Source organism: Pelodiscus sinensis, chromosome 1, assembly GCF_049634645.1.
Source record: "Pelodiscus sinensis isolate JC-2024 chromosome 1, ASM4963464v1, whole genome shotgun sequence".
Lineage (NCBI taxonomy): Eukaryota > Metazoa > Chordata > Testudines > Trionychidae > Pelodiscus > Pelodiscus sinensis.
In genome coordinates, this window is record NC_134711.1 from 141,026,100 (window position 1) to 141,050,624 (window position 24,525).

General features: G+C 46.7%; 2 protein-coding genes across 8 annotated transcripts in view; one reads left to right on the forward strand and one right to left on the reverse strand.

Annotated features, from left to right (window-relative positions):
- The window catches only part of WDR3 (WD repeat domain 3), a 29,226-nt gene extending 22,864 nt beyond the window's left edge, over window positions 1-6,362 (reverse strand). The window contains exons 1-6 of one of the 3 annotated variants that reach the window (XM_075904882.1): window positions 6,227-6,362; window positions 4,101-4,303; window positions 2,869-3,078; window positions 2,109-2,227; window positions 1,306-1,384; window positions 164-259 (exon numbers count right to left, since the gene is read on the reverse strand). In XM_075904882.1, the coding sequence (XP_075760997.1) occupies window positions 164-259; window positions 1,306-1,384; window positions 2,109-2,227; window positions 2,869-3,078; window positions 4,101-4,271 (675 nt within the window). In that variant the 5' untranslated portion in view covers window positions 4,272-4,303; window positions 6,227-6,362. Of the gene's footprint in view, window positions 1-163; window positions 260-1,305; window positions 1,385-2,108; window positions 2,228-2,868; window positions 3,079-4,100; window positions 4,304-5,505; window positions 5,962-6,135 lie in introns of those variants that run through there. The other 2 variants (XM_075904889.1, XM_075904879.1) reach the window with 2 other exon arrangements.
- A 13-nt stretch (window positions 6,363-6,375) lies between these two features.
- GDAP2 (ganglioside induced differentiation associated protein 2) overlaps window positions 6,376-24,525 on the forward strand; it is a 41,359-nt gene continuing 23,209 nt past the window's right edge. Inside the window, exons 1-5 of one of the 5 annotated variants that reach the window (XM_075904912.1) lie at window positions 6,420-6,506; window positions 8,591-8,659; window positions 9,918-10,164; window positions 13,025-13,164; window positions 19,472-19,625. In XM_075904912.1, coding sequence (XP_075761027.1) covers window positions 9,989-10,164; window positions 13,025-13,164; window positions 19,472-19,625 — 470 coding nt within the window. In that variant the 5' untranslated portion in view covers window positions 6,420-6,506; window positions 8,591-8,659; window positions 9,918-9,988. Of the gene's footprint in view, window positions 6,507-8,590; window positions 8,660-9,917; window positions 10,165-13,024; window positions 13,165-19,471; window positions 19,626-24,525 lie in introns of all 5 variants that reach the window. The other 4 variants (XM_075904923.1, XM_075904931.1, XM_075904902.1 and 1 more) reach the window with 4 other exon arrangements.

Below are 24,525 nucleotides of genomic sequence, written 5' to 3' on the forward strand. Positions count from 1 at the left end.
AGCCTGCAGCAAGAAGGGTCCTGCCCTTGAGGCAGCTCCCGTACATGCACAAAGGCAGTCAGCACAGAACTACAACAAAGCTGGGTGCCAGGAGAAACACACAATTAGAGCCATCAAATAATACTCACTCCAGAGTGAAGCAACTGATGCTTTCAGTTCTTACCTCTTGGGTGTAAGTGATGTTCCACACCCTGAGCTCACTGTCTGCAGTCCCAGTGATGAGACGCTTCTCTTCGGACACAAAAGCCAGTCCCCACACCTGCCAAGGACAAGACACCGAGAAGCCTCTTTATATCTCATTATGTGGCCTCCTATCAGCTCAGTGCCTGCACGCCTCACAAACACTAGTGAATTTAGCCATACAACACCCCCTTAGCATAGAGATGTAGTGTTATCCCTTTGAAGGGGCCTGGAGGTTTGGGGGGTTTTCGGTTGGTTGGTTGAGAGGAAGGTCAGCAAGGAGAATATAGTCGCCACATACCTCATTAAAAAGAACAAAAAATAAAACACAGATTTTTTTTTTCTTTTTCCAGTTAACCTTTTAATTGAAAGACAGTAGCTCCTGAAAACAGTAGAACAAACAACAGTCTGCAAAGTTCCTGCCCTAAGATACAGCCATACAAAGGGCAAAGCTAATACTGATGAGAAAACTTTGGCCAAGGAATTCATCACATTGACTGATTTCAATCTCATTAATGGGCATGTAATATGTTTCTTGCACTCAATTTCCTTGATTTTTTTTTTTAATTTAAGAGGAAAAATGGGACAGAGAACTCAAGCCTCTGCTACATAAGATCCTGTAAAAGGAAATTTGGTTTAGAAACATCACTCCCAGCAAGAGTGCAAGCCACTTCAAAGGACAAGGCTTCTCACCTGTTCCCTTTCTACAACAACCAACTAGGGATGTTAAAATCCACTTAAGTAAACGTGTAGCCACTGAAATTTTCAGTGGCTACACGTTTACATGTGAAGACTCCCTGGGAGCTGGTGCTCGCGGGGAACCAGCTCCTACCTACCTCCCCGCTCCGCACTGCTGCCTCTGATATAGAGGCAGTAGTGTGGAGGGAGGGGCTTCGCATGTAACAGTGACAGTTAAACAATGAGTCCAGGGCCCATTGGTTAACCGTGTACATTACGCATTCACACCCCACAACCAACCACAACTATTTCACAGGGACTGTTTACACAACCTAAGAATCCAATCCTGAGCACTGCGATGGAACTGTGGAAAGCAGCCCTGGGACCAGTCTGCTGAGATACTAGTAGTGAACTCCCTCTCTGCGGGCATCTCCACACTTCACGTACCTCAGTACGGTGTCCAACTAATGTCTTGAAGCAGTGCTGGGTATCCAAGTCCCACCACTTCACCAACGTGTCTTTACCACTGGAAAAAAAAAATGACATCACCCAAACGAGGCAAAGTCACAAATGTTCCGCCAGTAATGTATGCTTTGAAGAAAGTATGAAACACAAAATGTAAAACATGCTACAAGGTGTCAAGAAGTCAGACTTACTTAGGAGCTTAGCAGGCAGGTCTCACAAGCTAAGCAGAGTCAGCATAAGAGATCAACCAAAACACAGGCAACACAGAAATATGGGCTGGTGATTCATTAGAAGGAACCTCCTAGAGTCAGCAATGGATCTCCAGTTAAATGTAATGCAGAAACCATTCTGCTTTCTTTAAGAGCACAGATGTCCAGCTTATCATGCTGACCAATTTCCAACTCTCGGTATCCCTAAATCCCCCCAATATTTCAGTTGATACTACCCTAATGAATGGTGCAATGATCTGTGCCAATTTAACTGCAACAGACAAAGCTGCATTTTAGCTTATGGGAGCTCTGAGGCTTCTTCAATTGAAAAGCTGCTAGGAGAATCAAATACAACTTGGTACTACCCCTTCTCTGACTCATACTTAAGGTCAGTATTATAAGGCTTTTAAAAAAAACCATAAGAATGTGTTCACTCTGAAAAAAGCAGGATTTACGAAATTTAATTCTTTATTTCTTTGTATTATGTCCATAGGCTTCTACATGATGTGATAGATGAGTAATGCTCCGGCTGCTTTCTTGACACCCCAATTCAGCAAGCTCAGCAGTGCAATTTACCTGGTAACCAGGAGGTTCTTTTCTCTCAAGAAAAGCGCCTGTGTGACAGCATCCTTGTGGCCCTTCAGCCGATACAACCCACTCTCGTTGATAACATCCCATATGATAACATCTGTGTCCTGAAAGAAAATGGACATTAACCAAGGCTGGACATCAGCAGACCCTTCTGCCATGAAACCCTATATGCTACTTTAGAAAGGCAGCATGGGTTTTCTCTTGAATTTGAGTTTTGGTGCGTACTGATCAATGGGCTCCAAGCCAGGAGTTGTTTTCCCTGCACATACATCTGCAGCTCTACAAATGCACTTCAGCACTGGCCTGAAACCATCCACTGCTGCTTCAGCCCCAACAAATCCCCTCTGTCCTCAACAGTTCTGCCCATGCACATCAATTCCTATCTACATCCCTCTTGCTACTCCAGTCCCTGGCTCCTCACACACAGTTCTGCTGATATAACTCACTCCCAACTCGTAGCACCCCTGCTATTCCAGTTCTACACTCTCCCGTGCGAACCTTCATCCTGATCTACAGCACCCCTTGCTATTCCTGTCCTCAGCCCTTCCATAAAACTCTGTGATAACTCAGCTGTGAATCTGACCCAGATCCTCTCTCCCACCTCCCCAGCTGTTCTAGTACATCATCTATCCTTTCCACACAGCCCACTTAACTGTGGACACCCCTACAAGTCATCTCCACAGAACAGCTTGTCCACCCTATGAAAGAATTAACCTCCAGTCTTGGCTTCTCCCATCACTCTCACCTTTGAGCCAGACACCAGTCTGCCTCCCAGCTGATCATACTGCAGAGTCATAACTGCAGCCTTATGTCCATTGAAAGTGACTTTTCCTTCACCACTTAGGAGGCTGAAGACACGGATCGAGCCATCTTCATATCCAACTGCTAAGTGCAACCCATCTGGGGATGGGCAGAGAGAAGTCACCTCATGCTTGAGACCCTGAAGGATGAGAACCTGCAATTTTCACAAGACAAGATGGTTGTGACATGTCAGAGTTTAATATGTCACATGGAACAGAAGGAAGAGAATGCTTTGTGTATCACGCCTTCCATCTGAGGAACCCCGGTATTACAGAGGCTTGTTCCTCACAAGCTACTGAAATGAAGGAATACCTTCATCCCAGTTTTAAAAAGGGAGAAACTGAGACACGGAAGGAGCACGTGATTTTGCCAGGCCAAACAGCAAATCAGGGTGCAATTAGAACCCAAAAGAACTAGAAAGTGATGCCTTTTGCTTGCTAGTAAAAGAGGCACCCCAAACTTTTTCCCAGCATAATTCCTTTCCATTCCAGCTCCTCTTTTTAGACATGCAACAGAGTGTATATGAGTTCCGAATTCCAAAAGACCATCAGAACACTGTGTTAGCATGGCTGTGTCTAAGATGTCCCCTTGTACTTCCTGGCATCACCTTGTACTGCTCTGCTCTGTCAACATTGGAATTCCATACCTCATACTCAGTTATAGGGTTAACAAGGAAGAACCACTCAGTGAGACTGACATGCCTATTCCTTTCCACTTAAATAAATTAATTAATATAAAAGAAAAGAATCAGGATCGGTTAAGTTTTATTTAGGAAAGGTCCCTACACTAATACATGTATCATATACTTGTGTCAGAAGCAACCAAAAACTTAACCTAAAGGTTAAATCAGCTTACATAAAAGTAAGCTGCACACTGGAAACCCAAAATCCCCTCTCACTGTGCTCTCTGGCACTTCTTATGACCCCGCCATCATAGTATCTCAATGCCAGTGAGCATACGCCCATGCCAATACTGCTGAACTCTAAAGGGAGTGATGGGCACTGGTTGCACTTTGGGAATTTAGGGCATATTAGAAGCCATTATTTCAAAGTTTATTTCACCTCTTTGCATTGGGTAATTTCCACTGAATATAACTCACGCACCTACTAGTCTCACTGCCTTACAACAAAGCAGTATCACCCCATTCTGGCTCACGGAGAGAGAAAAGCTCATCACCTTCTCGCCTTTCCGGGTGTCCCAGATGAAGACATGCTCACATGCTGGCACTGCCACATATCGTCCCTTCTCGCCCCGCAGGGTCACATAGACGATGTTGCCTTTCTGGCTAGCAATCACCCCAAACAGTGCACTGGCGGTGTAGCGCAGATATTGCTTGGTGAGACCCATGGTGCAATTTCCAGTTTCAGGTGGGGGCTGACCTGCACATAAAGACAAGAACACAGGAACCACTGAGAAGAATTTCATTTAAAAAGAGAAATTAGGGCCGGAAAAGGCCTGCTGTATGACATAGAGCCCACTTTGCTGCTACAGAACTTCTAATATTATTAAAACTGGAGTGGTCAAACGATTAAAAAAAGGGGGTTCTCAACATTTCTCTTGAGAATTACCCAACACTACATCAGACTGCACTAAGTTTTTCCATTATTCAGACTACAGTTATAAAATCCTGTTTAATTGGTTAACCGGTTAATAGATTAAAGAGGCATAAGCAGAGGGAACAGAGCTGGAGCACCCTCCTCTTCCGCCCCCCCCCTTTCCCCCGCTACAGGCAAAGGCTGCTCTAGCCAGCGCAGCCACTCCCTGTGGTGGAGAGGCCTGGCTGGGCCTGCCATGGACAGAGGCTGCTCCAGCCTGGCAGAGCAGCCCCTACCTGTGGTGCTGCAGCAGCCTCCTGCCCCCATGGGGGAGGCCAAGAGCTGCTGTAGTCCCCATCAATTAACCATTCACAACCTTAATTCAGACCACTATTTTTTTTTTTTTTGCACAATCTGATCCCATTAATCTTAGTTATTCCCACTTTGGGCCACCCTAAGTTATACCTGGCACCCTAGAAGCATCTACAGGTAATTACCATGCTCCTCCTTTGTAATCTTAGGGATACTCAAGAGAAGCCTGGGGGGGTACGTCAACACAACTGAAATTTGGAGAAAACTGAATTTTTGTTTTAAGTGTTAGTGTTTTATTATTTTTGTACTTTTTGCACCCAAAAATGTCATCACCCACCCCGTTGTTTAAACAAATGTGTTGCAATGGTAGGAAAAAAAAACTGTGTGTCTGAAAACTGTAGTACTGGGGGTAATAATAACCTTTTTTATAAAGTACCCCTTTAAAAAAAAAGTGAGAAACACTGTTCTAGTTCAGAAGGGAGCAAACTACAGCCCACAGCCACATCCAAGTCTTTCAGATCCTTCAATAAGGCCCCCAAGCTCTCTTCCAGGGAGCGGGATTGGAGCACCCTTGCTGGGAGGAGCCAGTCCAATTCCTGGACAGCATGATGAGCCAGGGTAGCTAGCCCCTGGCCCCTGCTCTTCTGTACTACCTTCCCCCCCACCCCCGCTCCCCCCGCATGCAGCCCCAGCTCTCCCCAGAGCTTGGGCCGCACAATTGCCACACCACCCGCCTTGATGCTCCAGGTGATGTGGCTGCATCTCTGGCAGGTGCAGCACTGCCGGCGCAGCTGGTGCAGCAGTGGTCAGGAACAGGAGGGTTGGATAGTGGACAGAGGATCCCAGGGAAGGGGAGCAGTGAGGGGAAAAGGTTCCCTGTAAGGTGCACACCCACACAGCTGTTTTCTGAGCCCCAGAGGTTCTGCGCTCCCCTGCAGAGAGCTCAGCTGACCAGCTGGGGAAGCGGAGGTGGGACTAGGGAAGTTAAATTTTGATTGATTGAATAATCGAAGAGTGGGTGCAATTTGCATTGACTACTTCATCGACTGCTTCGTCCATAAGGGCGCCTCCGGGGGCTGTTGCTACGCTGCAAGGGTGAAAGCGATGCGGGGGGCCGGGCCAGTGCGGCAGCCCCGCCGTGGCTCCGTGCTCCCCGCGGCGTTTCAAAGCGGCAGCGCTGCCTCTTCTCCCCCCCCCCCCCGCTGCCTCTGTTTGATAGGGGGGGGGGCTAGTCCTTCGCATCCCTACCCTGTTCTAGAGGAAGTTTCACACACGCTCGCCCCTCCCTGATGCCCCCCCCCAGCTTATTGCACCGCAGCTACTCCCCCGCCCCCTTCCAGCCAGCGCTACGGGGGGGGCCGCACCAGCGCCTCTGGGATCGAGCCTCCCCAGAGCCAACCGCCCGTCGCGTGCGGTTCCCCGCGCCACAGGGGCTCGCCGCAGCCTCGCGCTCACCCCCACGTGGCCCGGCAGGTCACTCGCGCGCAGACACCAGCTCGCTCCTTCCCCACGCCCAGGAGAGGAAGTGGCTGGGAGGGCAGGTGGCGAGGACGGGCGAGCGGAAGTGACGCAGGATACCGCCTCATCCCGACTGGTCGGTGCGGAATGGGTCTGTTTTGACTCGGAAGCGGAAGGAGGGGGGGGTCAAGCTCAGGGCTCGCTTCCGGGGTGATGACGCTGAGTGGATTCCTGCCGTTGGGAGCCTGTCGCCAGATGGGGGCAGCGGGACTGGCTCGTGAGTGAGGGCCCGGCGGCTGCTAAGTGGAGCTCCCCGGACGGGCGTTGCTGGGGGGGGGGGGGCCTGTGCTGGGGGGTTGGGCGGCCAGTAACCGCGTCCCCTCCAGTCCGTTGGGCTGGGGCGCCCGTGTCCGTGCCGGCGGCTGGAGCGGGGCTACGTCCCCGCGAGCGCGCAGCCCGGCCCGAGAGCCGCTGTCCTGGCCGCGGGATCCGCGCCGCCCGGCTGGAGCGGGCTGAAGGCAGCTCCCAGGGCCGTGCACCCCCCTGCTCCCCGCCCAGGAATCTGCCCCAGGGGCGCGGGCTCAGACCTGTACGGTCGGGCCTCAGGCTGAGGGGAGACCCATCGGGCCGGTCTGCGGGAGTCCCGGTCTGGTGCGCTGCGAACAGCTTCGCCTTTGTCCGGCACCTTCTTCATTGCCCGCGAGCGGTGCTTGTTTGAAACCCTGCGCGCGGAATCCCTTCGGGGGGGGGGGGGGGCAGTACGTCCCTGGGGCCCTTGTCTGGGGCACGGCCTGTGTTGTCTCATGGGTAGCTTTTCCCATGTTTCGTGGTGCTAGATATGTAGGAAATGGTAAAGAAGCTTGTTGCGCTGTAGCAGCGCTCCCCCATCCCCCAGTGATGCACAGGCAGAACTAACAAGGCGACAGAAGCTCTTATAAATCCCTGACTTCGCTTGCTTCTGTAGAAAGACTGTTCAAGAGAAAAATGACTATGGCTAAAGTTTCTCTTTTTTTAAAACAAAAGAAAAAAAGCTAGATTGAATAAAGTATTCCTCTTTATATGTCACCCGATAGTTTATTTTTCTCCTCACTGTTGTATGTGTTACACTGTTATCATACCCATTGCCCTAGGATTTGTTTTTGCCAAACTATATTTTTTCTACTCTAAATTTTTCCTTTCAGATCAGTCCCTCTTCCCACTCTTTGTTGCCTTTTCTTCTGCATTCTTTTTGGATTTTAATAATCTCTCTGCTCATGTGGAATGTACCATATGCTTCCATGATGCAATAAGCATAGTTGTGCAAAAAGAACACATTTTTCGTCTAATGCAGGGTTGGGGAACCTCAGGCCTGGGGGGCTGGATGCAGCCCCCAGCTTGCTTGGATCTAGCCCTTGAAGCCCAGGTTACCCTCCCCAGATTTGGAAAGCCCACAGCAGGGCTGGAGCACACAAAATCTACTAGACTCCCCCCTCCGCCCCTTCCTCCGGCTGATGTGGGAGAGGAATGTGAGGAGTGTCTCTCCTCAGTCGGCAGCATCAGTAGGGATGTTAAATTGTGTTTAATCATCTGATCGATTAGTTGATGGAATTTCCATCAAGTAGTCAATAAGCAAGGGGAAACTGTAGAGCCACGGTGGGGTTAGCTTCCAAGGTTGGGAGCTAACTCCGCTGCACTTCTGCCTTTAGGCTGAAGCGCAGCAGCGGGACTGGGCACAAGCTGGGACAACTGATTTCCCCCCCACCTCACCCTCCACCCCATGCTTCTGCTTTTAAAATGCATTTAAATTAAGTCCCCCTCCCGCTACACCTCTGCCTTCCCTGCTCTCCCGCCTCGCCTCTCCCCCCGAGACGGTGCTGGGGGGGAACTGGCTTTTAAGCTGGCTCCTTCCAACACAAGCTCCTGCTTCTCCCCCCCCCCCCCCACACACACCTTGCTGCCTCTGATAGAGGTAGCAAGGATGAGAAGTGACTAGTCAAGTCATTATTCAACTATATGATAAGCTTATGCTTCTCAGATAGTCGACTAGTCACTTACATCCATACTCATCAGTGAGGGGTTTTTTCTCCTCACGTGTGTGGGGCTCCTGACTGATTTTTCTGCGGGTCAGTGGCCCCTGACACACAAAAGGTTCCCCAGCCTTCATTTAAGGGCTTCAGTGCATTTGAGGTTAATCCCAAGTGTTGCTTTGTATGCATACAAGACTATAGGTTGCATAGAACTGTTTATTTTCTCATAAGATTCTACATAATTTTCTTCACTGATCCATATTTCAGTCTCTCAATTTCACTATGCCAGTGGCTACTGTGCTGGTATGTTGCTCTGATGTTTTGGTTTGTGTTTGCTTTGGGATTTTTATTTTAGTGCACATGCTGCTGTTTGTAAGAGAAGACAAGGTCAAAGAAGTGCATCTTGTACTTGGAACCAGAGAAGGTGGGGTTATGTGATGTGCCTTAGTCCCTGTATTAATTAATTTCACAGTCTTGGGGTTAGCCGTGAAGAAGCTCTCCTACAATCTACATGGCCAGCTTTACCTTTATGTAGAGGTCTATTGTGCCTGAGGAGCAGAGTTATGAAACCTGGTCTTCATCCCCATAGCTTTAGGTGTTCTGGGCTTAAGCCTTTAAATTACTTGATAAGGAACAAGACCTTGACTTCATATTCTACTTGGTTGCAGTAGTGCAGTTTATTGACATTTGCTGTAGTTTCCTGTACTGTTTGGAGCATCCTGAGGGCTTTTGTCCAGGTATATTGCATTATTGTAGTCCAGACAGGAGTTGGCAAATATATGCATAATGGAGGCCAGGTCATTGTTTGCCAGGGTGAGGCAGGCTCTCTCCTACTTGGAGACTGTAAAAAGCATCATTTGAAAATGCTGCTGTGTAAAAAAATTAGTGTCAGTGATGTATGTAGGGGCACTGCTAAACTGCAAGTCACTCTATCAGTTTTTGTGGCTCTACAGAATATCCAGGCTGACTTTTTACTAGGAAAATACATGGGAAATAAGAGATTTTCAAAGTTGTTGCTGGTTAAACTAATTCAAAGGTAAAAATTAACTGAATAGTAGCTTAAGTGCTAAACTTTTCAAGCCATTGGAAGGAGTGTGTGTTGGGGGGGGGGGGGGGGGGAACAGACCTCAATTTGTATTAATGGCTAACAGTCAACTTGACTCTTATTGATTTTTGCAAAATAGAAAACTAGCAAACTTTGTACTGAAATCTCTTGTTTTTAATGAATGTTGAAGTGTTACTAAAGCACTAAGGGCCTGTTCCTAAGAGAAGCTAAGCACCTTTAACTCTGTGGCAAAGCTGGAGTGCTCACTCCCCTCCCTTTGCCCCCCCTCCTCCCCACACACACTGGTTAACTGAAACCAGTTAACACTCAGTCTAGAGATGTGAAAGGTTATCAGCTGGCCAGCATTTGACTTTCTCCTGGTTGGCTGTGCAGGTGTTCAGCTTACAGGGAACACTGGCTCAGACTTCTCAAAACAATTCACTGAAATCAAGTATATACATTTTGAGATTAAAAAAAAATTAAACCAGGCAAAGGATAGGTTGGGAACAAAATAGCCTGTCTGTCTTAATAACGTTACCTGCAAATGCTTTGTTATTTGTCTTTCCTTTATGAAAATTTTCCAGAATTATTCTCAATGAAAATCCAGGCATGTGACCCTATTTTTTCTCCTCTGAAGCACCAGAAAGATTCCAGTGAGAATTGGAGAGCTGAAGAGGTAGTGAAAAAAGAAGTTGCTGTTTCCATTCCATGGATCCTTTGGGTGCTCCTTCCCAGTTTGTGGATATTGATTCTCTGCCAGGCTGGAATGGCTACTGTGAAGCAGACCAACCGGACTCCCACAAAACTCCTGTTGAAAAACCCCAACTTGATGTTAGATCACCTTTCCCGTACAGGAAAGACATAAATGCAAAAATAATATTATGGTAAGTTTTTAAAACAACTCTTGCCTCTTAGATATCACAGTAATGAAAGCAGTGATGACAGAGTGCCTAACAAAATGGTCATCACCACAAAATAAAGCTCTTGACATTATATGGGGTTTTTCTCTTTTCTAGCCTTGAGGTGCAGCCTTAAGTCAAAGCTGGGAGGAGAAAAAATGGTGGTGGGGAGGGAAAGCCTAGATGAAGGCTAGGTGGGAGACCCAGGGGTTATGTCTACACAGCAGGGCTAAAGTTGAATTAAGCTATGCAACTTGAGCTTTGTCAATTGCATAGCTGAAGTCAAAGTAGCTTAACTCGACTTTTGGTGCTGTTTACACAGCAGGAAGCTGAAGGAAAACCACTCTTCCTTCAACTTCCCTTACTCCTCTTAAAATGAGGGTTACAGGAGACTGAGTAAGAAGTCCTCCAGTTTGACATTATTTTGAAATAAAGGCTGGCAGTGTAGATGCACACTGTCATTATTCTGAAATAGCACTACCGTGTAGATGTACCCAGTGAGGCCCCCGGAATCATCTAGAACAAAGTATCTGTTTACTATTTGTTACACAATGTGTATGTAGATATATCATCAATCACCTTTGTATTTAATATAATGTAAAAACATAACTTACTCTTTATTTTCTGGCAGTTGTTTTATCTTCTGTGCTTCTTGGTTTCACCTCGCTTTGACTTATCTACATTCCTGTCGAAAAATACTGGGTATCTTTTTCTGCATTGTCCTCAGTGTCTGTTTTTGGTTGGGTTTTTTTTCTTCTGTCTGTCTCTCTCTGCCTTCATATACAGGTTGAACCTCACTAGTCTGACACCCGTAAGACCTGACCAGTGTTCAACCAGAGAATTTGCTGGACCATGAGAGGTCAATATTGTCTAGCAGCATTACCAACACTTCCACTGCTTACTGTGCTGGTAGAAGACATTTAGGGGTAAATTAGAAATAAATAACAGCACAGAACACTGAGAGCCAGGACTGGTGGCTTCAAACTTTATGGGACTGGGGAAAACTTGGCCACATCCATGATAAGTGGTCCTCTGGCTAACTAAAATTACGCCGGGCCACAAATGTTGCTGGACCAAAGTGCGCCAGACTAGACAGATTCAACCTGTACTTTCTTTACATTTACGTTCATATTCTTCTTCCAAAATGTCTGTCTTCACAGTGTTTCTATGTGCTAACTTATCCCATCTATGTCCTCTCTCCCTTGCCCACCCACTCTCACTTATCAACACCTAATTTCCAGAGAACTACACCTATCAGCAGAAGACAGGTATGAAAAGTGATGGAACCCTGAAGAGTAAAGTGAAGAGCCATCTCCCTTTCCTCAGCTATTAAGTGAGATTGAGATTGGATCTCTTGGCCTTACTTGGCTCTTTCACGCGAGCCTCCAGATCACAGGTGTCTGGTAACATTGATGATCAGTCCTTACTCCAACCCATTCTGGGTGCTGCACTGAAGAAGAATCATTCTCTCTGGCTTCATCCCTGCATGTTCACTGCTTATCCTGGTAGCTGTTGCAAGCATGGGTGGATGGGGTAATGTGCTCTACCCTTCCCCCTCTGAGACTCAGTTTCTTCCTTCAGTGCCTGTCTGTCATCATACTTACAGCTTTTTCTTGCAGCATCAGTGTGCAAATGAGCAGATTCTTGTCAGTTTCACAATTGCTCACAGATTTTTGAACAGTGGCAATGAAAATTCAGCTAACTCTGGTCATTTTTCATTCTACTGTAGCTGCTCAGAACACTGAAAAGCTACAAGAAGATGCACTTAAGTTGACTATGAAGACTAAGAGACAGCAGTGTATTAGTAATAGCTTATTCATCATTAGAAGGCTTTAAAATCAGAGCTCTACAGTTTCATCAGAGGCTCCTCTACTCAGAGGAACCAAGATTGGCCCACTGGATCAGATGCAGCATTTGAGAAACAGGGTGGATAAAAATTGATTTTTTTTAAAAATTCAGATTTTTTTTAATTTGTAATATTTTTTAATTTTTAATACTTAATTAGTCATTTAAAAAAATTACAATTCAATCTCATCACAAACATGCTGCACATACACTAATAGTTTCATAAAATGAATTAATGGCTGTGGTTTGTCCAGGCTAACAATCAGCTCCTGCTCCTTGAAAGTTCTGGGCTTTGAATTTCTGTTTCTCAGCAGACTAAAAAGTAGCATGTGCAAAGAAACAAACAAGCTGGATAGGATTGTTTTTGCTCTGTGTTTCTGTTCTGTGCTTATGTGCTGGTGGACTTTGGCCAAGCACGGCAGAAGAGTTAAGACATTTTCTTAAAGACCAAGAGACCATATATAAGAAAGGACAACAGCAGCATTGAGATGAACATTGACATGGACTGGAAAGAAAAAGGAAGACATTATTTAACGGACACACAACTTTATATATTCCCTCATACTTTTGCCACAGAAAAGCTGTCATGGTTTCTGGGTGTGAGAGAGAGACTATCTGGGAATATTTTGAAGAAATTCATTCCCTGGGTAAAAAAGGAAAATGTACCAAGTGTAAGCAGTGCAAGAAGATGATGCTGGCCCTGTTTGCAAGAATGAGACATCATAAGGAAAACTGCTTAGTAGGAGTTCCTTCTCATATACTGTATATGGTCATTAAGTCCACCTAACATTAACTCCGCCTCCTTTTCTTGTGAACATTCTTAACCCCAGATATAAAAGCTGTGCCCATGCCTAACTGCTGCTGATGTGGTATCTCAAAATCACTCTTATTATACGTTTCAGGGATGCAGTGAAATCATATAATCAGTAAATTACATGAAGCACATCTTTGTTGTTAAGCTCATGTATCTAACTTGCACTCAATGGCTTTGTTTCCTCAGGAAAGGAAATGTAGCATTACTGAACTGTACAGCCATAGTAAACACCAGCAATGAGTCTCTCTCAGATAAGAATCCAGTATCTGACAGCATCTTCATGCATGCTGGCCCTGACCTGAAGGATGAACTCCAGAAACTCAAAGGTAAGGACAATCCTGTTCTATAACAATGCAGCTGCCAACATGTAGCAGAAGTTTTTATTTTTGAAGTGCAAGCAAAATGCAGAAAAGACATGTGACTTTGTTTCCTTTTCCAGTTTTGAATGTGAAATATAGGGAGGAAATTTTGGCCAGACTATATGGCAGACAATTTTCCCATTTGTAATTCAGAGTAAAGACTCCCAAAAGCTCCTGGCATCCGTTCAAATTGTTGAACGTTTACTATCAGATGGACACAATCATCCCCTTGTTATCTGACACTGCTTGACATTTTGTTCTCCAAAGAGCAGTTATAAAACAGTTCTTACTGTAAAGACTGAACATGTATGAATACTGATTTTGCTGTACTATCCCTTTGTTGGGAGCTGCTCAAGGCATCTTGACCTTCACCCCAACAGAAATCCAAACCCAACAAGAATTCATGTTGAGTAGGTTCTATACACACTGCTAGCCTGCAATCATGAAACCTAATCTTTTACGAATGAATGCATAGTAACAGATAAATTGCTGCTGTCCTACATGGTAAATAGCGCCTTAGAGTGACCTCTTTGTGTCTTAGTTCATTTTTCCCTGTACTAAAACAAAAATCATTCCATAAACCAGTTTTAGTGTTGAAAGAGCCCTGGAAATTTTGCTTTTCTAGAGAGAAATCATCTTTGAAGTATGAAGTTGTCTTTATCCAGATACAGTAAACTTCCGATAATCCGGCACCTTTGGGACCCAGGGGGTGCCGGATTATCAGATTTGCCGGACTATCAGAAGGGGGGGGCTATGAGGGGTCTGCGGTGGGGTGGGGGGGATGCCGCCCCAGACCCCTCATAGCCCCCCCTTCCGATAGTCCGGCTCTGCCCCAGGTGTCCCTGATTCAGCCACTGCTGGTCAGTTTCAGCAGCGGCTGAATTGGGGACGCCTGCAGCAGAGCAGCTGGAGTGCTGTGGGGTTGGTCTGGTAGTGCCGACCTTTGGCACGGCGAGACCAACCCAGCAGCACCCCAGCTGCTCTTGGGGACGCCTGGGGCAGAGCAGCTGGGGGGCTGCCAGGTTGGTCCCGCAGCGCCGCTCCTCGGCGCTGTGGGACCAACCCGGCAGCCCCCCAGCTGCTCTGCCCTAGGTGTCCCCAAGTCAGCCGCTGCTGATACTGATCAGCGGCTGACTCCAGGAAGCCCAGGGAAGAGCAGCTCTGCCTCGGGCTTCCTGGAGTCAGCCCCTGGTCAGTTTCAACAGCGGCTGAATCCAGATGCCTGGGGCAGAGCAGCTGGGGCACTGCCGGGTTGGTCTGGTAGCACCAACCCTTGGCGCTGTGAAACCAACCCAGCAGCACCCCAGCTGCTCTGTCCCAGGTGTCCCCAAGTCAGCCGCTGCTGAAACTGATCAGGGGCTGATCCAGGAAGCCCGGGGAAGAGCAGCTCTGCCTCGGGCTTCCTGGAGTCAGCCCCTGGTCAGTTTCAGCAGCAGATGAATGGGGGACAGCTGGGGCACTGCCGGGTTGGGTCCCGCAGCCCCGAGGGGCAGCGCTATGAGACCAACCCGGCAGTGCCCCAGCTGCTCTGCCCTAGGCTTCCTGATTCAGCCGCTGGTCAGTTTTAGCAGCGGCTGAATCGGGGAACGTGGGGGCAGAGCAGCTCCAATGGTCCGGCTGCCCGGAGCACTTCCGGGTTCCTGATGGTGTCGGACCATCAGGAATGCCGGACCATTGGAGTTTTACCGTACTTCTGTATTCTCTGTCTAGTATCTGAACACCTTGTAAATGCTAACCAAGCTATTCTCTTATAGCCCTTCCATTTTGCAGATTAGTAACTGTGTGAGGGTTTAAACAACTTGCCCATGGTCCTATAGGAAGTTATGGCAAAGCTGAGACTCTTCTGAACCAGTATAGTGCTTTAAACACAAGATCTTCTTGGTCCTTTAGTAGGCAGTGAATCCACGACTTTGCCCAGTAGTAGAAAAGGTGGTTGTGTCAGTTTGCCGAGACAGAAGAAAACTTAATATTTCTAATCCAGTCTGACAGCCATTGAAATGTAGGTGGAATTAATGTCTTCTGTTTAGATAGTCACATCATTTTCATAATTCAGCTTCTTTCATTTGAGTAACTCAGAATCAAAGGGAAGGGAAAATACATTTGCAGACGATGGAGGCAGGGCTTCTGTGCACAATACGTGTCCTTTGCAGTCAGCCATAGTCTGCCATATGGTGGAATTTAGAGGATGACTTAGATCCCTGAAATCTCAAGTTGGAATCCCAGCAGATTTGATGCAGCTCTTCATCCTTAGACGGTAAATGTAAAATCATTGCTTCTTATTCTGGAGTAAGCTGGGGAGACAGTATCTTCAGAGGGGGACCTAAAAATCTGAGACCTTCTCTGCTCTGCTTGGCACTCTGTCATTGGGGGTTAGCCTTCTGTCCTCTCTAAAATGTCCTCTCCCCATACAAGTTGGTGTGCTGTCTGCCCTTCTCCCCATATGCACTGATGCACTGTCTGCCATCCTCAACCCTTGAAGTAGCAATACTGAATTTGAATCCATAATCTCTCAATACATCTGCAACATATTCTTCCAACCAGTGGTGCTAGTTTGCTGATGGTTTCCACGAGAATACTGCAGGGTCAATAAAAAGAAACTGATACCTCTGTGAGACGTTATAGAAAACCCTGCTGGGCTATTGAGAGCAAAGGAAGACTGTGCCACAAATAGTAGCGCTCCACTTGAATGACTCAAACACAAGAGAAGTAGAAGAAGATACTGACTGAGTTCTAAGTTTAATCCCTTTGTTACCTGTATCCTTGAAATCATTTTTCCCAGTGGTTGCAAGTTTATGTCAACGTTTAGATCAGGAGCAGAACAAAGGCTTCAAGTCAGTTTAAGCTCTACCTATTTATACAGAAGTCCTTCCTTTTCCAGTGGTGTCTGGAGCATCTGATTTGAACCAGAATATATGAGCATCTTCAGAAGGTGGTGCCTTTCTGACGCTGTTTATAACCTGAATGATTCACCTCCATCATCCCCTACCAGTTTCACTTCCTAGGGGAGCTGTGGTAATGATTTCCCCATAGCGTGCATGCAGTCGCTGACCCACAATGATACTGTTCATTCACTTACATACAGTATGATCTTCCTAAAGATATTGCAGAAAGTTACCCTATCTGTCACATCCTCTTCCCACTCATTTGTATCCACTTTCTCTAAGCCCTGAGAAACAGTCATGTTTAAAGCATGTGACTCACTGCTTCTGCTCAAGCCTGGAGGCGCCAAGTGATGGCTCAGCTGACTCCTCCATCCCTTAGAACAGTCCATTCAGGTTTCTCCAGCCAGAAATACTTCAAGATGGGGCTCAGATTTCTAGATGAATTGCTGTTAATTTATCATCTTTGTCGACTCCCCTTCGATATGTTCTGGTATTTCCAGCCGATTAAAGAATACTCTGTCAACAATAGAGTAATGGTCTTCCAAATGCTGTACGGCCCTACTAGATGGCTCTGTTTCTTTCCAAAACACTTGTTAGATGGAAAAATCTGATTCTTCTATCTGAAGTTTGTGAGAGGATGGTCTGTTGTCTAGATCAGTGACTGGGTAAAGTGAAAGTTTGGCTCTGTTCCTGATTTTATCACCTTGTTGTTGTGTTACCTTGGGCAATTCACTTCACCACTGTGCTTTGAGCCTGATTTGTAAAATAGGGGTAATACATATGACCAATATGACAAACACAAGCATGTCTTATGAATATTGCATTTAACATTAGGGGGTGGTGTCCCTGCTCACCAACCCCCCCATCTGTGGGGGTTGGCAGGCCCGGCTCTCCCTCCAGCTGCCAGGGAGGGCTGGGGCTGCAACAGCCCCAGCGTCTCAGGAGCCTCCCAGCTGCCAGGGAGGTGAGGGCTAGGACCAAGACAGCCCAGACCTCTCAGGTCCCTCCTACCAGCCACCATGCTTGCCCCACCCCTCAGGCTCTCTCCCCGGCCACTGGGAAGGGGAGGGCCAGTGGCCGTGACACCCCAGCCTGTCAGCCTCCCACCCCACCCCAGAATGCTCTTGATCATGGCCTTTGGGGAGAGAGCAAAGCGAAGGAGCTTCAGTTCAGTCAGGCCTGCTAAGATAAACAGAGAAAAGGCCAAGGGGGCTAAAAGCCGAATCCCCTAGTCAAGAGTGGGAGAGTTGTGGATCTCTGGTAAGAGGCCTGGAAGATCACCTTAAGGCCTGAGACATGAGAGAGCAATCCTTGCGCAGACTACTAGAGTGGGGGGCAAGTGCAATTCTCCCTCAGTACTGTGGTTCAATTCTCCTCTGGCTTATGAGTAGGGATCTGCCACCTCTCAGCATGCGTGCCATAAGTGGCATGCATGGTGGGAGCTCAGCCCTGCCTTTCCTCCCCCGTGCAGCAGCTGGAGCACTCCTCCTTCCCCAGCAGCAGGTTAGGCTGCAGTGGGAGGAGGCAGTGCTGTGGCTAAGACACTTTCAGCCTCCGGGGCCAGCCTGGGACCACATGGTTGCAGTAGCATGAGAAAGTTAACACACTTAGTCTGTTTAATAATTTAAATTAAACTATTCTGCCTAGCTGCAGCTGGTTCAGAAAATATGGTCACTGTACTCACCTCCACCCGGCATGCAGATCCATAAATAGAAGAGAGTAAGTTAAATCTTGGCACGCCACTTCTGAAAGGTTGCCAACCCCTGAGCCAAGGTATGGATATTCTGATGTGTGCCTTCCTCAGCAACTCTCTCCTGTTAATTTTGTGCCAGTCTCTAATCTGTAACCTCCCTACTCTACTACTGGTTTCTATCTAGAAACCAGCTGAAGAAGGTGTGTGGGAGGAGCAGTCACCCAATCAGTGTTCTCAGGGCTCAACAAGATGTAAGGGAAGCAGCACCTGAGACTATAGTTGAGTGGGAGTGAATGCTCCTTCTCAGTTCTGTGGTGCAGAACACTGGGAATGCTTTTCTTAAAATTGGAAGAAATAATATAATTTTCACTCACCAATGTGAGTCAATTCCTCTCCTTAAGTGGAATTGGAATAGTATCTATCTAATCTATCAATCAAAACTTTTCCTGTTGGACAAGAGTGACATGGTCATGTCATTCTGCGTTCCTGGCTCTCTGTCCTGGACACTGTTCAGGGACTGGCAAAGCTGCCTGGCAGCCCAGCATGGGCAGATTCCACTTCCCAAGATCCTGCCTGCTCAGCCCTACCTGCAGCCTTTCAGGCAGCCCGTCCTCTGACCCAGGGGCTGCTGTGGCTGGTCCAAGACCTGGGACTTAGGAGAAGCACAGGGCAAGACCACTGACGCCCCATCCTCTGTTGCATCCCGAGTGACTATGTCCTGAGCCCAGCGCCGAGCCACCCCAGTGAGACCCAAGCCCATCCTGGCTCCCTCCCTCCCACCCAGCATCTCTCTGGCCAGACACCCTACCCCCAGGCCACTCCTGCCCCTCTTACCTCCAGCCAGACACCCTGTTTCCAGCCGATGGACTAGATTTGAGCCCAGATTTCTCACTGCAAAGGATACAGTGTACTACTGGTTATGAAGTAGATTCTTATTAATGGTCCCTAAAAGGCTGCAAGTATATGAGGGGAAACTGGTTCCAGAAGACTATGTGTATACAAGTAAATACACTGCTGTCTGTGGGAGACAAGTCTTCCAAGAGGAATGGAATGAAATAGAACGAAAATATTGACAGAATACCCAGAATTTTTCTGGTCAGTGATATGTTAGGCATCCCTGGAGACCTTCAGAACTGGGCTGTTGAAAACCTTGTCAAACAACCGCAAGGAACTGTGCTCCTATGTGATGTGAAGGAAATGTGGCGCTACGTATGGTCCATCTCTAATAGCTTTGCCAACCACAAGATGGCTAATTGAAAGGACTGTGTCAGTCTCATAGACCAAGAAATTCAATCAGAGAGCAGAGTCTCCCAATCCCAAACCCTTTCAGAAGATCTGAGTTTAAGTATCACTTTTCTACTACAGTTCTTTCTCCAAAATACTGATTTGGGGTTTTATGAAGCCCGTCATACGAGCACTGCAATGGGAGTAAATAGCCTTTCCAGTGACTTGGTACTTCTGTTCTGCTCTTTGAGCACTTTGCTTCCGCCTGTTTCTTAGAAGCTTATGCAGCTCACTATGTCCCCCAAGGCTGGCTGAGTGCTGCTGTGTGGAGCAGGGACTATTCTTACAGTGTTGCTGATGTAGTATCCTAGGAGGAAACAAAGGAACTAATGAGGTGCAGTGAGTTGCTGTGAGGTGGGATTTGGTGTGAGGTGCTTTACTCCTACAGTGTCTTATTCTTTGTATATTTCTTTAGGATGCCGGACAGGGGAGGCAAAACTGACAAAAGGGTTTAACTTGGCTGCACGATTCATTATTCACACTGTAGGACCCAAATACAAGAGCAAATATCGCACAGCAGCTGAGAGCTCCCTGTATAGCTGCTACCGCAATGTTCTACAGCTTGCAAAGTAAGTACATGACAATTTTGGGCCAGGGTCTGTTACCATAATACACACTGTTCCTGGGCTGCCAAACGTGGGCAGAATCGAGGTGGGTACGAACACCCATCAGTGTATACCCAGACCAAGGCGGAGTCTTGGACCCCTTTGCTCCCTCATGTATCTTGGGCATGAGAGTTGCCATTTAGAAGAGAGAATATGCAAGTACGGTTGACTTTGTTGTTTTAGATCATCAAGATACACACCCCAGCCTGGCCAAAAGATTCTACAGATTACCTCTGGGAAACCAGTCTTCTCCTCCCACTCCACTTTCCAAATAGTGCAGAAGGCTAGGAATGTAATGCTGCATATTTGGAGAGGGGAGAATTCATTCTGACCAGTGTTCCCTCTAAGACAGTGGTTCTCAAACTTTTTGGCCTGTGGTCCACCTGGCTCAAGGCAAACCTTTCTGTGGACCACCAGTTGCTAATAGAAACTCACCATTAATTACATAATTATGGCTGAGCCATTTTGCTAGTGCAGCTAAAGAGTGGTTTAATTTAACCAATAAGAACGGAAATATTACATTATTAAATAGATTAAGTACTTCAGCTTTTTCATATTAGTTTATCTAACTTACTTCCTTTTAAATAAAGTGAAATATTAATTTATGTCCAGCACCAAAGGTTTCAATGTTTTCTTTCTTTATGGCAGGGGTGGGAAACCTTTTTTGGATCAGGAGCCACTGACCCACAGAAAAATCAGTTGGGGACCACACAAGTGAGAAGCAGAACCACCGCTCCAAAAACCCCCAACTGAGACACCTCACTCCTCTGGTACTCCAGCCCCACAGGGCAAGGGAAAGAGACAGGGAGGACTGACGTTCAGGGCTTCTCATGGGCCAGATTTACTCTTGTGGGGTTAGTAGATTTTGTGGACCCCCTCCCACCGCCCCAAGCTCTGGGATGGGAACCAGAATGAGGGGCTCAGTGTGCAGGACAGGGCTGCCAATGCGTGGGATAGGGATGGGGATGCAGGATCTGGGTGGGAAGTGGGGTGCACGAAGGGGTGATGGTGTGACATCTGGGTGGGAGGTGGGGTTTAGGAGCAGGATGGGGGGTACGGTGTCTGGCCAGGGAGAGGGTGCAAGAACAGGGTGGAGGTGGGGTGTCTGGGCATGAGTGGGTAGGAGGCCACTTATTTGCTTTCACGCCCCACGCTGCTCCCAGGCTCAGCTTCCTGCTGCTCCCATTGGCTGCAACTCTGGCCAGTGGTAGCAGGGGGGAAAAGCCTCCAGGCAGCATGTTTGTGCACTGTTGTTTCCCCAGCCAAGGGAAGAGGAGCTTCTGGCTCTGCTTCTTCCCCGTGAGCCGGATCCAGTGGGAAGGCTCAGCCCCCTCCCTAGGGAAGCCTGTGCTGGTGCTCCAACCTCACGGGTGGGTAGAGGGGAGGAGGCACGAGGTTGGAGCACTAGCATGGGCTCCCTGCTGTGGGGAGGATGGAAGGGAGGGATTGAGCTTAAGCTGCGGACCACCTGGAAAGCGGCCAGACCGCAGTTTGAGAACCACTGCTCTTAAGATTTTCCATCCATGAGCAGAGTGAGTTTTGTCTTGTACATCAGTATTGAGATCATGTACGCTTGTTCGGTGGTGTGCCATCGTGGCACCCAAGTTAACAAATATTTCTTTTTTTAAAAATGTAGTGGAAGAAAGAATACTAAAACAAAGGACAGTTAATGAAGTACAATACTTTATGGCTATGTCTACACTGCCCTCTCTTGCACAAAAAATATGCAAATGATGCAAAGCCACACCTCATTTGCATAGTTAATGAGGCTCCGTTTTTGCACAAGAGGCTTTTGTGCAAAAAGGAGCTGTGTAGACGGCTCCTTTTTGTGCAAACGCCCCCTCCCCCTTGCACAAGAGCCATTCTTCCTGGAAAAAAGCAGAAAAACGGCTCTTGTGTAAGAGCGGGGGTTTGCAACAAAACAGAGCCTCGTTAATTATGCAAATGAGGTGTGCTTTGCCTCATTTGCATATTTTTTGCGCAAAAGGGGGCAGTGTAGACATAGCCTGTTTTTTTTTAATATGAAGTTAAATAAAAAAATTAATCCTGCAAAATTTTCAGTAGCCAGCTTCCTCTGTTTAGAGTCCTCTCCCAAACCTCCCCCAGCTGCAATTCCTCCTCCAATTAAATCGGGCTCTCCTTTCTGGGAACTATTTTCAGACTAATGTTTCTGAGCTTTTGTAGGTGTACTCTCTGTTGCACACCTCGACAGTAGCTTATTGAATATTTCTCCCCGTTCGCTTTGTGTCTCAGGATTATACTTTATTTTGGATTAGAGGTGAAGTCAATCCACTATAATTCTAGACAGTTCTTTTTATTACCATAATGCATATTACTAACTTAGAAAATGTAGTTACCTGGAATGCTTGTTCTGCACACAAGACACATAAATCAGAGCTAAAGCACTCTGATGAATCGCATGCAAATTCCCCTTGATTGTCCAGTTTGATCAACTCTCAGACATTCAAGCATTGAAGAATGCTTATTAATAAAAAATGAGTAAGAAGACAAATAATGTTCTTTGCTTTATGCCAGAGTGTGCAGCACTTGACTGTTTTATTTCAAGTGATCAACTCAACTACAAAAGTTCTTATTTTTCCTCAAAGTAAAGAATTGTGTATTTGCATGGAAAGGTTATCAAAGGAATTTTTGTAAAACTAAGTACATACTGGAGAGGAGTTTTAATCAATCTCTTGCAGTTTTAAATTAAAAAAATTATACAGATAAGAACACAGAGGACATTTAAGGCCTGTTCTGAAACTCCTTGAAGTTAATGAGACTTTTCCATTAACTTCTTCATACTTTGGATCTGGTTCTTAAAAATTTTATTTAAAAAAAATTGTTTTGACATAAATTATTTAACTAAAAAGAGTGATGCGTTATGGTATTTACTTCATTTTATGTCCTCCAATAAAGCTATTCAAAGAATTCAGAGAAAATATTTTCTCTATCTTTTTGTGTATATATAAAAACAAGAACAGATAACGGTCCCTGTAAGGCAAGAACTTTCATGGTCCTCTTATTTAAAATAGATCAAGTAACATTCCTATACGTTATGCAACCATTTACCTTGGGGGTTCTGAGCTGCAGACAGCTGCTGTCTGATCACTAAATCCATGTTCTGAGTTGCAAAGCCTCTCAGTGAACAAGTCTGTATTTTGTGTTAATTGTGCTTATTGCATTGATGTTTCAAATAAACACTAGTTACAAAGATGCTTGAATTAATTAAAACCCCTTCATTAATTTTTGTTCCATAGTTATTACTGTGCTATTAAATCTCCATTCTTCACACGGGAAGGTCTATTTGGGTCACAAAAACAGCTAACACTGCCAGACAGAAAGGGGTGCAAGTGTGTTTGAATTATCTATGAAGGGGAGCATGGCTGACCTCACTTCAGGGACACTAGGAAACCAGCAAAACATAAGACACACAGTTTAGTCCCTTGTCTTTAAAAAATACTACAATATTGTGCAGCAGTGATATACGCACAAAAGTGGGGCAGCTAGAGTGTGTGTGGAGGGGAATCCCAATAGTACAGAGAACGGAAATCACAGTCTGGGCACGGCCTTTACAATAAAGGCTGGAACCCATGGAACTTGAAGTCCTGCAAAGGCATCCACGCCGCCATCCTTCAACACCACCCCCCTCCGAGTCCCGACTTCCCACATGAACCTTGCTCCCCTGCCCCTCTAGCCATCCTTGCTGCCCAGCGGTTCTTAACAATGCACCAACACAGTTTGCTTCCCGCTATGAGCTTCTGCCCAGAACACGCTTCCCTTCCCAGCTGGAACTTTCCCAGCAGCGTGAATCCATGCGACCCGCTCTGGGAGCAACTGCACAGCTACCACGCAGCCCTGGCTGCAGCTCCAACCCTGGGGAAGGGCTGAACATGGGACCAGGGTCATGAGGTGGCTGCCCAGTAGCTCCCAGGGCGGGGCAACATGGCAGGCAGCTGCCCCGTGTGCTAGCACTCAGCTTCCAGCCTGGTATATGGGTCAGTCACCCACCGCGTGGCTGTACCCTGGGAGTAGCCAACACGGGGTCCTAGCCCCCCACCTCTCTCCACGAAGCCAACCACCACCACTTAACCTTCCGTGGTCAAGGAAGGTGAGTGGTGCTGCACAGCTCTACTGAGGAGGTGGACGGGATTCAAATTCTTTGTGTGTACCCCCTAAAAGGGGACATTGATTCTGGCCCTGTGGGGATCCCCTGAATCTGAGATGCAAGTATGTCTGTGTTAGCTGCATATGATGGCATTACCCATGTGTGATACTCTGTGCCTCTAAGCCTCCTGTAGTGTTGAGTGGCTACAGTATTGAAGAAGCACTTCCTTTGTATGGCATTACTTATATGTTTGCAGAAAATCCTAAGAAATCGTCACTCTGTGAATCAGGATGTTTCTAACTCCATACATTATTGGTTTGTGGCTTTTACCTTTTGTATCTTCAGTTATTTCTGATCTTAATATGTTTAAGTGTGTTATATAGTTTTTGGCTTCTCTGAAAGTTCTCTTATGATGACAACTGTCATTTTAGCAACGCCTTTGTGATAAACAATGAACAAGAGTAACATCTGGGAATGGAGCTTTGTGGCTTCTCAGGGAGAGGAGAAAACAACTTTTGGGGATATTTGAAGGCATGTTTGTTATGGTGCAAGGATAGCTGTTTTATAGTTAAGTTTTTACACCCAAGTCTCCATAATAAGCCCAGTTTTTCCAGAATTCTTCAGTCTCCTCAAATCTATAGTCTTGTGTGCTTAAAACTGGTAAGTAGGCTGAGCCTGAGGAGAATTTTCCTGTAAACTTTGAAGTGATTGGGACAAGAGGTTTCTGAATTATAACACCCTGAAAATAGAGCCCAGTAA